At 35.5% G+C, this 13,483-nt stretch overlaps 2 protein-coding genes across 3 annotated transcripts; both read right to left on the reverse strand.

The window, feature by feature from the left end:
• Positions 1-536: 536 nt before the first annotated feature.
• On the reverse strand, positions 537-2,042 carry LOC130710267 (cytochrome P450 89A2-like). The gene has a single exon (XM_057559472.1). It carries the CDS (start codon positions 2,040-2,042, stop codon positions 537-539), a length of 1,506 nt encoding a protein of 501 aa, XP_057415455.1.
• Positions 2,043-10,580: 8,538 nt separating this feature from the next.
• On the reverse strand, positions 10,581-13,483 carry LOC130727406 (protein DUF642 L-GALACTONO-1,4-LACTONE-RESPONSIVE GENE 2-like). 2 transcript variants are annotated; one of them, XM_057578532.1, is made up of 3 exons: positions 13,051-13,483; positions 11,865-12,362; positions 10,581-11,299 (listed from the first exon to the last, which is right to left on the reverse strand). In XM_057578532.1, exons 1-3 carry the CDS (start codon positions 13,235-13,237, stop codon positions 10,767-10,769), a joined length of 1,218 nt encoding a protein of 405 aa, XP_057434515.1. In that variant the 5' UTR covers positions 13,238-13,483; the 3' UTR covers positions 10,581-10,766. The 2 variants fall into 2 exon arrangements, with proteins under 2 accessions (XP_057434515.1, XP_057434514.1); XM_057578531.1 differs by having other exon boundaries at positions 10,582-11,299; positions 11,865-12,365; positions 13,051-13,482.

The following is a 13,483-nucleotide window of genomic DNA, read 5'->3' on the forward strand; positions in this document are numbered from 1 at the left end:
TTTTTAAATACTCAATGCATTTTTTATTAAGTTAGAGAAATATGTTGAAGCTGCGATTTCTTGGCATGACATTGCGCATTGTGTTTGAAGCTCTGTTCAGTTCACACTTGTAAGTTGTAACACTAGATATTCTTTAAAGACTTGCTCTGATCTAGAAGTTGATCTGAGCATCCGAGTGCTTTATGCTAGTATATCCCCTTACGTGCTCCACGTGGACATTCTCTGCACCACCATGCACTAAGTCTGTGTCCACTACGCCAAGATCGAATGTTCGATGAGCTCTACTTTGAAAGAACAATTTTCCTTGAACAATAAGAAAGATGCTATACAGATTTCAAAGTAAACCTCTATTGATAAATTTCCAATCAGTAAAAAGTTATTAAACATGTAGGTATATCAAGATTTAAAAATACATAACTAAATATTCATGTTTGATTTTCCTTAAAGAATGTGTGTTACATAACTAAATACATACATACACATATTTATGGCCTCTTATGAAAAGTTTTACAAACAGGAGAAACCAGAGATGAGGCCTAGAACCTAGGAGAAACCAGAGCTTGCACTGGATGTTTTATGACCATAGTAAACTCCTGTTTTTCTGACAGATCAACATCAAGTGAAGTCTTCTTCCATTCAAAATTCCAGACCAAATTTGCCACAAAGTACTCCAAATGCAGCATTGCCAAGTTATAAGCTGGACAAATCCTCCTCCCTGCACCAAACGGCATAATCTTTATCTCTTTACGTCCACTGATATCAAACAATGCCTTCTGATCACCTCTTGAAAATCTCTCTGGCTTGAACGCCATAGGATCCTCCCACACCTTCGGATCCCACCCCATCTCCGCCAGCAAAAAATTCACCGTCCCTTTCTTCGGCACCAAGAAACCATTCAAAACCACATCCTCTGTTACTCCATGTGGAATTGCAAAGTGTGTGGGAGGGTGAAGCCTTAAAACTTCTAAAATCACAGCCTTCAGATATGGCAATTTCATCACATCTTCTTCTGTCACTTCCCTTTTTCCTCTTCCACCTACAACCCCTTCAATCTCCTCCACAACCCTTTGTTGCTCATGTGTGTTCTTCACCATATTCGCCATAACCCACTCCAATGTCGTCGAAGTTGTATCTGTGCCCGCACTCAAAAACTCTGAACATAGATTAACAATTTCACCTTCATTCAGCTTGCGTTTCTCCTCAGGCAATTGCAAATCTAACAAAGTATCCACATAACAAACAGCACATTCATCATTATCAATATCATTGTTCTTCCTGCTTTCTAAATTTTGTTTTCTTGCTTCTATTAATTCAGACAAAACATGTTTTTGGGCCTTCCGAAGATGCCAAAACTCCTGCCAGCGTTTTCGGAACAAGACGCGAGCCACCGGTGTTGGAAAGAAATTCAGTATAGTGAATCTGCTAGAGTTTAAAATCAAACGACGCTGGATGCCTTTTATGTGTGTGATGTAATGCTCATCAACTCTTTCACCGAAACACATGAAAACAAGCAAGCTGAACATGGCATGTTGCAAATGGTCCATGACTTTAATGGCATTACATGATTCTGCATCATATTTCAACTGATTCAGGAGATCATTTAAGACCCGCTTGCGGGTATTTGAAAAGGATTTCAACCGTGACGGGTGAAGCATCACGGAGGCCAGGTTACGGCGGAGGACACGCCATGTGGGGCCGTAGGAGGAGGAGGAGATGTTGAGTTGGTCACTGTTACATAGGATTTTGGGGCGGTCTGCGAAGATTGCACCTTTCTGAATTAAGGCTTGGTGGGCAATGGATGGATCAACTATGAAAATGTGTGGACCATTCCAGAAGTTGAATGTGATTATAGGACCGTGTTTGGCATGGAGGTTTCTAAGAATTGGCTCTAGTTCTGAAAATGGTTTTCGCAGCAAGAGGATGTTGGAGATGATGGGAAGGTGGAAAGGTCCAGGAGGGAGAGGAATATTTGAGGGGAAAGCTCTCATTATGATGAGCATGCAAAAACAGAGAAAGGCAATGAGGATGAACCAGAACTCCATTTGGTGTTAGTCTTAGTGGTTTACGTAGTTTTAATGACAATGTAGAGTAATAGTATGGAATAATAGGAATGTAGGATCTAACATTACATTACTCTGTATTTATAGCATGTGCAAATGCACGGATATTTAGAAAAAAATTAATATTTTAATTCTTTTTAAAGTAACCGTAAGAAATTGATAAATATTTGGAAATATTTGGAACTAGTTAGTAGCCCGTGCATTGCACGGGTTTTTTATGTATTTTAAATTTAATGTATTTCAATTACTTTTTTATTTATTTGTGTGAGAACCTCTACATTAAAAATTAAATTGATATTTAGAAAATTATTATATTCAATGATATATTAATTTGTCATCTAATTAAATTTCATTAATTTGTCATGCCATGATTAATTAAATTTAAATTTAAAAATATTTAAAATAAAAAGGAAGAGATGTGATTGAATGCATATGTAAAACTACACTATCAATACATCTAAATTAAATTCTAAAACAAATTAAACCGCATACTCGAACAAAAGTTGAATAGATGACATTAGAAGACACCGTTAATCAGTAACACATATCTCACAACATTGTCACATTGATGCAAATTGATGGTTAGTTAAACTTTTAGTATTGAGTATTGACTCTATTGAGACACTTGTCCATTATTTAGAGCTAAAGGGTATGCAAATATGCTTAAATGCTTAAGCATATAACTATCAAGCTCTAATTAATGATAAGAGTTACTGAATGTGTTGAATCCATCATTATGCTCATGATGTAGATTTAACTTGAAAAGCATTGCAGTGAAAGCTACAGATAACTGATTGTTCTGAATTTTAATAACACATTCCTCCTCTGGTTAGCTTGCTGCAAAAAACAGGTAGATGATTTATGTTATAAGCAAGCAAAATATTGTTTAACAGTTGGAAATAGAGTTAGATACTGCAAGTCTCTAGGCTAAATGATGTATACAGTAGAGCGATCCATTTTCTATATAACCCATTAAGCATAGATTAGCTTGAAAAGCTCATTTGAAGAAATCTCATATATTTACCAAATCATACCCTCTTAGCTAACACCTTCTTTGACAATCATTGCATTTGTAAAAACAACCAAAGCCTATAAATTTATGTTATCCAATACCCAGATCTTGAAAATTATTGAAACTAAGAATTTATAGACCACCATATTCAGCACATAACTAAAACACTACAAATTTCTTCACCTGCAGAAAAACGTCGCCACATGACATTAAAACAAAATAATACAAATACTAACAACTAAGTGATCCACAATTCCACATACAAGCACATAGCAAGCTAAACACCACCTTAATAGATATAAGAATCAATTTCTTTGTAAAGGCCAACACCTGAAGTTTTAAAAGACAGCAATGTCACATGAAAAGTAGTGAACTTCATGTCATTTAATGATTGTATTTTCCATTTTATGCATTAAGTAAAAGAGAAAGAAGACAGTCACAGACTCACAGGAACAATGCAAGCAAATCAAGTATCCAAGATATCATAGAATAAATTTGCTCTGGCCTTAAATTCATCCTTAAAAAACAATTTTTCTTTTTGTCAGACCCCGTCCAACTGAAAATGGTTCTAAATATGCAACATATAATTGCATATCAGAAATTTGATAGAACATAAGAAAATAGATGAGTCATAATAACGTTTGTCGCCAAAGCATATAATTCCACACCCAAACATCAACCCAAGTAAATATCACCCTGCAGAAGCAAAATCAGTTGTTCCAGAGATGAAATCCCGAATACAAACTCTACGAAATCCCCAAAATTTGCCTCGACGACATCGCAATGACAGTGACGAATGGATCTATGAAATCTCGCATGGGAGAATAAAAACCCATTATCGTATTGCTGAAATTCGAAATTGAAAGTTAAAAAATCAAAATTGCATTAGAAATAAAGATTGAGATTTGATTTTAGAGAGTGAAAGAGTTGATAAAAATGAAAAAAAAAAGTAACAGAGGAATGAACGAAAGTTACGGAACTGAGTGAGGGAAATGAAAAAACACCAAGAGATGAGGAATGGGTGCGTGAGTAACACGAACACAAGTTATGGAGAGAGAAGGAGTGTTTTTAATTAAAAAGATGACGTGTCTTTTTGTGATAGAGAGTATTTCATTAGAGTGTCTCACTCTCCAGAATGAGGTCTTAAAATTATTAGATAACATGGTGGATATGTTAGGAAAAAAAGTGAATGATGCGAGATACACAAACAAATTGATGTGAGATTTGGAGAGAGCTTGAGTGGCTGCGAGATACAGGGAAGGGAAGTGAATGAATAAAAACTTGTTTCTTAGAGCATCTCCAATGCATTGTTGCTTAATGAGTTGCTTAAATGCTATTCTGGTGGGCCCAGACTGCCACATAGGATTTAAGCAACTCATAAGCAACCCATGCAGAATTCACTCCAGTGCATGATTGCTTATTTTACTTTTAGTTGGACCCCACTGTATCTCATATGTTCATATTTTTATTTCCAACTAAGCATGACTTAAATTTAAATATTAATTAATATTTATAACAATATAAATATATTTAAAATTGGACATGATATTTAAAACAAAATTCAAACAAAATGCATTACATTATATTATATAATTAAATTCGAAATAAGATACAATTCATTGCAAAATAAATAATAATGAAAACTCTCTCAAAGATTAAATTTCATTATTCCTACTTTCGGAGAGCTCCCAAATATGCTCGACCAAGTCTGCTTGAAGTTGGCGATGGATTTCTCTTTGACTCATATGACCTCTTCTTTCTAATAATGAAAACTCTCTCAAAGATTAAATTGCATTACAAGTGCTCTAACCAATTACATTTATTTTTCTTGTTGGCCAACAAATGCTCTTTAATGAAAATCAATAACTACCAACTAGTTTTATTTTTCTTGTTGGCCAACCAATGCTATTTAATTCCAAACAAGTACTCCTAGTTTATCAACATGTTCCTGCTCGTGCAAGTTAGCTGATTACATTTTAAAAACAATAATAAGAAACATAATAAAAATTGGCTTTTAACTATTGGCTTTTCTAGTAACAATACATGCGTGAACTCAAATAACTGGTGCCAAAACGACAGCACTCTTTCTCTGAAACGACATCACCCTCTCATTCTCACTCACCCAAAAGGCCAAAACGACATCACCCTCTCATTCTCGAAGCTTCTCCACTCTTGACCATTGTGGATACCCCTTTTTGTCCGGGTTAATAGTTTGAATTTAAAAATTATTAATAACTTAATTAGGGATATAAAGTTAGAGTGAACTCTTTAGTATTAGTGATCAAGTGAGTTAATTTATTTTTGATTTCTTAACCATGTAACAATAATTAAAAAAAAGAGAATGTCTGGTTAGTGGGTCTTTGGCCCATATTTTTTTTGCCAAAAATGCTTTGCCAATTAAAAAAAAGAGTGTGTGGTTAGTGGGCCTTTGGCCCATTTTCGACCAAAAAAATGCTCATAAGAAGAAAATGATAAAATTGATATAAAAACAAAAAGAAAAGAAAAATAATGGGATAAAGATGATCAGCACAGCAAGTGGGTTCCGGATCCTTCTGAAGTAAGTATAGCCATCCCCTATAAATAGAAAGTTTTTTTTTTTACTTTCTGGGGGACCTAAAGATTGAATACACAAACCATTATTAAAAAATAGAAACTTGGTCTGATAGGGGGGAAGCATTAAGATAAAAAAAAACGTAAGATTGAGTCTGAAACTGAAAAGTGAACAAAGCTTTCACTAAGGTATTTTTCTTTCTTCCTTAAGACTTTATTATATCAGTTGCTGTTCTGTAAATCCATTTCCTTTTCACTTTTGTGTTGTTCCTGTTACATCCTTTGTAATAAAAAAGGAAATAAGAAACCAGACTAAAATAGATACATGAGGATTAAAAAAAAACTAAGAAATACTTAAACCAACAAAACAGAAATACAGTGATAAACAAGTCAAGAACAGTGCAGGAAAGGGGGAGGCCAAGTCCTTCACGCCCTCACTGAGTCACCGCCAGAGGATGGTGGCTCGAAGTTGTGGCGGTGTGTTTTCGGATCACCTTCACTAACCCTCGTCGGAGCATCGTCGAAAGGTGGTGGCTGCATTGTGGTTGTGTTGCTGCTCTGATTTTCCTCTTTCCCCACTCAAGACAGATCTGAGTGTTTTGACCCCCCTCTCAGATTCGCGTTGCTCTCGCCGGACCGCCGCCGAAAGGCGGCGGCTTCGATGTTGTAGCGGCCCTCATCAGCCTCACTGTGCCCTGCCATGGCTGCGACCACCGTGGCCATGCGCGCATAAGAGAAGGCCGGCGTAGGCTAGGGTTTTAAAAAAAAACAGAGAAAGGAAGAAGAAGAGAAACAGGAACGAAACAGAAGAGAGAGAGAGAGATAACGTAAAAACAAGAAAAAATATGAGAAAGGAACCGTTTGGAAAGGATTGGGATTTATTCCCTTTTATGTCTCAATCGGTTATCTTACTTTCTTTTATTTTTTTTACCCAATGAACTCATCTGATTTCACCATGGCCAAAGGCCCGTTCCTTTTCTTTCTCTAGTTTGTTTCTAATTATTATTTTTTTCCTTTCTTTCCACACTTCTTTTTGGGCTAGTCCGCTGCTCCCTTTCTTGGTCTCTTCATAGCATATTTTTATATGTATATAATGGGCTTTGTTTTTGAATCATGGCCTAGTTTCGGTTTTTTGATACCATTATAGGGATATATTGCTCTTAACCATTAAAATGTGAATAATTAGGGGCTGTATTTGCTTTTTTTGTTTTTTTTTCTAATTAATTATTTTCTTAAGAAAAATCCCAAAATATGTTTTCTTCAATGATGTCAAGAACTCATAATGAAATGTTAAGGTTAAACCCTCTTTGCAAATAAAATCATAAAAACAAATCATTATTTTTTTTTCAAATGAATTAATCTTTTGAAAACTAAAAAATATCATAACCAACTCATGTTTTTTTACCAAGAACTACGTAGCCTTGATTTTCTCTGTTGATAGAGAATACGTAGGCCCGGGGTCACTCCCGCCAGGCACTCCAAACAAAAATCTAAATTTTGTTCTTCTTTGTAAAATAATCTTTTCATCACACTAGCAACTTGTAAATATTCTTTTTTTTAAATAAAATACAAGACGTTTTCTTAAGGGTAAAAATAAATGATTTAGAAAGCTAAGAAATCTTGCATAATTAACCATAGGTAACTGTCTTATGACAGACGTTGTAGGATGCTAACACCTCCCTATACGTAATCGACTCCCGAATCTAGATTTGGTTTCTTTTATTATTTGGGTTCTCTGATGTTCTCCCTAAAAACATTAGTGGCGACTCTTCTGATACATTGATTTAGTTTTAGCGCGCCGTCCCGCCGCGACCCCTGGTTGCGACAACCATGAAACCCAAATTCTCTGAAACCCTCTCAACCCACTTTCTCGAAGCTTCCTCACACACTCAACCCTCTCAACCCTCTTTCTTTCTTGCTCCGTCTCACTCAATCGAAGCTTCCTCTCACTCAATCGAAGCCCAGATGTTGCTGAAACCCAGATCACCCAGATCACCCATGCTGCTCTCTCTCGCTCTCTCTCGTTCTCTCTCACTCTCAATCGAAGCCCATGCAAGTTTCAGATCGGAGGACATGCGGTGAGAGACACAATCGGAGGACATGCGGAGGACATGCGGTTGAGATCGACGGTTGAGATCGGAGGACATGCAAGTTTCAGAGGTTCAGAGGACATGCAAGGTTACAGATCGGAGATCCTTGTGTAATTTTTTGATTTGTTTCAAAAATGTGTATTTTAATTGTTTAATCTGTGTTCATCTCTTTTCTGGGTTGCTTTGTATTGTTGCTTCTGCTTATCCATTGATCGGTTCTTCCCTCCCCTTTTAACGATTTTCTATTGCTGAATGAAAAGAGAAAAAACCATTTTTTACTGCCCTCAGCAAGCTAAGGAGCGTTGCTTAGCTTTGAGCTCTAAGCAACGCCACCTCAGCAAGCTCCAATGGAGCAGAAAAATAAAGAACGTTCTTTAGTTTTAGCAACCATGCTAAGCAACTCCCGTTGGAGTTGCTCTTAGGAGCTTAGTAACTATGTTTAATTAAGTTTTTTTTGGTGAAATGTGTGATTGTGAATAAGGCATGTTTGGTAAAAAAAAATTTGTTTTTTGAAAACGGTTTTATGTTTTTAGAAAAAATAATTGTTTGTTTTTAAAAACTATTTTTAAAAACAATTCTTAATTTCAATTTTTAATACTAAATAATTAGAACAGCTAAAATATGTTTTCTGTTTCAGTTTTTATTTTTTAAATTAATTTATTTAATATTAAAAAACATCTCATTTAAATAGTTTTTTTTTTCTTGAAAAACATTTTTCAGAAATAATATCTAAAAACAATTTTTGAATACTGTTTTTAAAAACTGCAATCAAACCGAAATATGTGGACCATGTTTGGCATCTTTGGCGGGCAATGGAGCTATCAGCTATGGAAATATGTGGACCATGTTTGGCATGGATATTTAGAAGAGAAGGTAGGAGGAAGTATTTTCATATTTTGTTTTGTTTGTCGTTTTTAGCATTGGATAAAATTTGTTTGCTATGCTTTTAAGTTTTAAGAATATACATATGGTGGTGAATGGACTGGAAATTTAATAAGGTGCTTGCTGTGGTACCTTAAGACAGATTAAGGCGTGGTACCTAGAATGATATAAATTAATAGGAAAATAATACAATTTGAACTTAAAATAAAATGATGGATGTAGATTTGCAAGGTTCAACATAGATGAGGCATGGAGAAAGAAGATCCTGACAAGAAAGGATCTTAGATGATCTCTCAAATTTGAAAGTTAAACATAAAACCGTAGTTTTTCAAATTGTGCATTGAACAGTATAAACAAACTTAAATATAATATGTTATTAGTTCATTGAGTCATTGAACTTAAATTCTTAAAAAATGCAACAATAAATCATCCATTTTTTTTAAGAAAATAACAAAATTATAACTTAAAGTACTATACGAGGTACCATACCCGAAAAAAAATATGGGTACCACAAAATTCACCATTTAATAATCCTTCTCGCTTTTATTAGTAGTTGGAGGAGGTACTTATCATAGAAACGTTTCTGTAGTTGGGGAGAAGAGCGTGTGCTAAGAGCATTTTCAATGCAAGGTTGCTAGTTGGGTTGTTTAAACACTATTCTGGTGAGCCCAAACTGCCACATAGAATTTAAGTAACCAAAACAAAATTCGCTCCAACCACAGTTGCTTATTTTACTTTTGTTTGGGTCCCACTATACCTCATCCTGTCTTTGCATCTTTAGAATCAGGTTTGATTTTTTTTCTTCTAAACATCTCGATCCGACGACTGACCTCACGCTAACAACACAACCCACTTTGTCATCACTCGCACACTTCCAATCGTCAGATCAGGATGCTACACCATTTCTCACACTCTAATGAAAACTAAGACTTTTGTCTATTTTTTTTTGTCTCTGTCAATTTCTATTAGTAAGAGCTAATATCACTTTTCACACAAATTCTTTTTTTTGGTACATCGGAAAGATAAATTGCACCCGTCAGGAATTGATTCCTAAACCTCCCCTACCCAACTCATATGTCTCCCTAGCTCTTACTAGTTCAGCTATCCTACGAGGACTTTCACACAAATTCTTATCTTACAATATATTGAAAAGGCAAACTTTTGCATGTTGTTTGGTGAGGGAGGGTTATAATGTTGTTTCTCTCATAGCAAATAAATGAATGTCAAGTGGATGTTTATGCCATGTTATTCAAACTTATAAAATTCTTAAATTGGTCCTCCAACTATTTGTATTATAAATTTTACAGAAGATGTTTATTTTCTGACTTACAAATTGATATGGGGAAAATCTCTTTAACCTACTCCTTCCTCCACTCCTTTCCTCCTCCGCCGTGTTTCATCTTTCAGCCGTGTTTCATATAAAATTCAACATTATAAATAAAGTGACCATTACGTGAGTGTTCTGGTTAAAAGAATCAATCATGATTAAAATTATTAACCTGATGGTGTTTTTCCATATGCCAGGCGTAACCTTTTCACATTGATAAATATGAATTAGGAGATGAAAAGGGAATTCATAAAACCCGTACAAAAACATGATAACGAGATTCAAATACATAATAGCCTGTACAAATTCATCTTTATGATTACGGGATTCATAAACTTGATTACGAGATCATACATGTCAATAAAAAGAATTGAATCAATAGAAGTAATCTACAAAAACAGAACCAGGAATAAAGGTTTTGGGTTAATGAATGTGTGTAGGTTTAATTTGATTTTTTTAAGTTCAAAAATAATTAAAAAATGTAAATAGTTGGAGGAGAAAATGTAAGACTTAAGAAGTTTAAAGACCCAAATTAAAAATATTAAAATTACTAGTCAAATGGATGACATGGCAGTTCAGTACACTAGGCATCTTGCTATTGGCCAATAAATGGGGGACATGACTGTTGTTTAAAACATAAACATCATTTTTAAGTTTGCCTATTGAAAAATGTATGTTCTTTTATAAATGTGATTAAAATTCAAAAACACACTAGGAATTTTCCTTCCTTTTTTTTATGATGTCGGCATCCATGTAGAAAATTGTTAGCAAGACTTATTAATTTTCATTTATATTTTTATTAATGGAACATCAAATAAAAATAAAAGATGAAAACAACTAATTTTCTATAGTTTACGAAGACTAAGCAATTTGATATCATCAATCACAGGCCCACACAGCGAAGAGAAATCGTCACTTCTCATGGCATAGAAAGTGCTAAGGAACACGATCCGTGTACTGGTGCTAACCGCCACAAACTTGAGGCTTGCACGCTTAAATCCACCTTTGCCTATAGACTCATAACGCACTGTTACATGATCTTTGCCTGCAAACGCTTCAACGCTCATCAACCCTTCACAAGAATTTCCAGCGTCTCCAACTGCAAAGGAGAGAATGTATGTTTTGCCAAGAACAGTTCTGGCGACTTGTGCGATGGCACTTTCTTTTCCAGCTACTAGCTCCACGGCTCTTTTGCCTTGTGGAACATAGAAATGCTCTGAATCAATGTATTTCACTGCTTTCAAGGACTCCACTATCCATCCTGGGAGAGGAGAGTGTTCATCGAGGTCTATGATGTTGGGTGGGATGAGCACACCCCATGATGTGTTTGGGAACACATATGGTCCTTCTTCAAAACCACCATTCTTCAAAACATTCTCTGTCCACGATCACAAAATTAGAAGAGTGAGTATACATAACATACATAATTGGGGTGACATCTTTTAGACATACATATTTCTCCACAATCCATTCCCACATAAACACAAAGTGTGAGTGAAACTTTTTTCCTATGCACAAAATGAAACATTTCTTTTGAACATCATTCAGTAAAGTTCATTAATTAATGAAGGAGTAATGATACACAGACATACATAATTACCGTGAGACACACACGTTAGAGGCAAATTTTAACTTTTACAAACCGTCAACTAATGTGTGTTAGGTCAATGTATGTGAATTTCGCATGTCTGAGAATCTTTTATGTTAATGAGAAACTAGAGTAATCTAATTAAGATTAAACGATCATGGATCCCGACTTCAGAGAACGCGGGATCCTTGACTGCAGGGAATCTGAATCCCGAAAACAGTTCCTAACTGAGAGTACGACACTCGTGCAATCAGACCTTTCTAAAATCAGACGATGTGCTTCGGTAGTCCCCAAATTTTAATTTAATGATATGAGGAAATCCAAATCCATTAATTGAAGAGATATTTAAACTTACTGTTAGTTGGTCTTGGAGGATAAAGAGGTTTGAGGGCAATAGAATCAATTAGAGGCCCACAAGCAGCATCTTCAACCACACCAGGGTTATGGAAAACCATTTCCACCTCTTGGTATTCTGCTAGAAAGGACCATGCATATGCATCCCAACCATTGCTGCTATACAGTGTTTGCATTGGGAGCACCACCCAATCTGGAGCCACAGACACGTTGAGTCGCTCCTCTTGCGCACAAGTGCGTGCCACCAGAAATGTGATGGAATAGTACATTCCCTTGATCACTTTTATGTTTTGTTTGATAGAAGCCTCGTTGCCAAGCCTCACTGCATAAGCTCCCTCTGGCACTGCCAGCAACATGTCACCCTGTTTCTGCCCTGATTTTATGTATTCAATGAAGCCGGAGATCTCCCACCCTGGTATCGCGTGGCTGCCGCCCGTCACCACCGTGCCTTTCAATTCTGAAGGCTTTGGACCCGCCTCAAAATTCCCATTTGCCACCACTGCTGCATCAATTAATAAGAGCCAAAAAAAAATTCGAATAAGAAAATGCTAAAAGTTACAGTCAGAAATACAATAAGCTGAAGTTAATCCCACCCCCAATATGATTTCCACCAAATAGCACTATTAGTTCTTTCTTACATTTTCATTCTTAACATATATGGATGGCATTGCTGTTTCAAAATAAGAAAAATGTTAAATATATAATAAGATGATGTTAAATGTGAACATGGGAAAGTTTACTTTTGTGCATTAATGCATACTCTTGGATCGAGATTTTTAACTAAATTGATCTATCAATTCTGATCATGTTGTGGTGAAAGGCCAATAGGTTAATGGTGTCCAAGTATAGCTTTTAACGATCAAACTTTTCAACTAGGATTCATATAACTACTCATAACATTACACATGAGTTAAAAAATGAAAAAAATTTCACATTAACAAATTAAGAAAGTGCATAGTTGAGCTTTTCATTGGACAACAACATATAAACAATACCTAAAGGACTGTATCTAAGTTTTACCCTTTGGTTAATACAAAAAAGCCATGTATATGTCTAGTTTGCAACTTGGAAAATAATTCATACCCACCCCAATTCCACATAAAATATGAATAGAAGAGATAAAATTGAGAGATATGATAGGTAAAGAAGAAAAAAATGGATGTGAATGTATAAAAGTTGTTTGTTACCGTCATTGTCGGAGAAGGCGACATTGAATGTGGTACATAAGAGCAGCAACAGAAATGAGAGCCTTCCCATGATAGCTGGGCTGTGAAACTCCACAATTTCAATAGGAATAATAAACTTATATGAGTTATATGCAGGGTAGAAAACAGGGAGAATAGAATGTATTAATTCAGGGGAGGGAGTGAGCATGGCCTTATATGCATGCTTTGTTACGAAAAGGCACTAAGATTTGCAGCAAAATAGCAAATATGCCATTCACGTGTTAATCTTCAATTAATTGATCTCAATCTTCTTTTGGATGTTATCTGGTGACTGGTGTAGGTCGTAGGTACACTAAGCCAGTTCACATGCTCTTCTTCCTTGGACCTTCATCATAGTTATTGGAATTATTGTAATTTAAATTAGCAATTTGACTCACAAGTCAAGTCAGTTAGA

This window comes from Lotus japonicus, chromosome 1 (genome assembly GCF_012489685.1).
Source record: "Lotus japonicus ecotype B-129 chromosome 1, LjGifu_v1.2".
NCBI classification, from domain to species: domain Eukaryota; kingdom Viridiplantae; phylum Streptophyta; class Magnoliopsida; order Fabales; family Fabaceae; genus Lotus; species Lotus japonicus.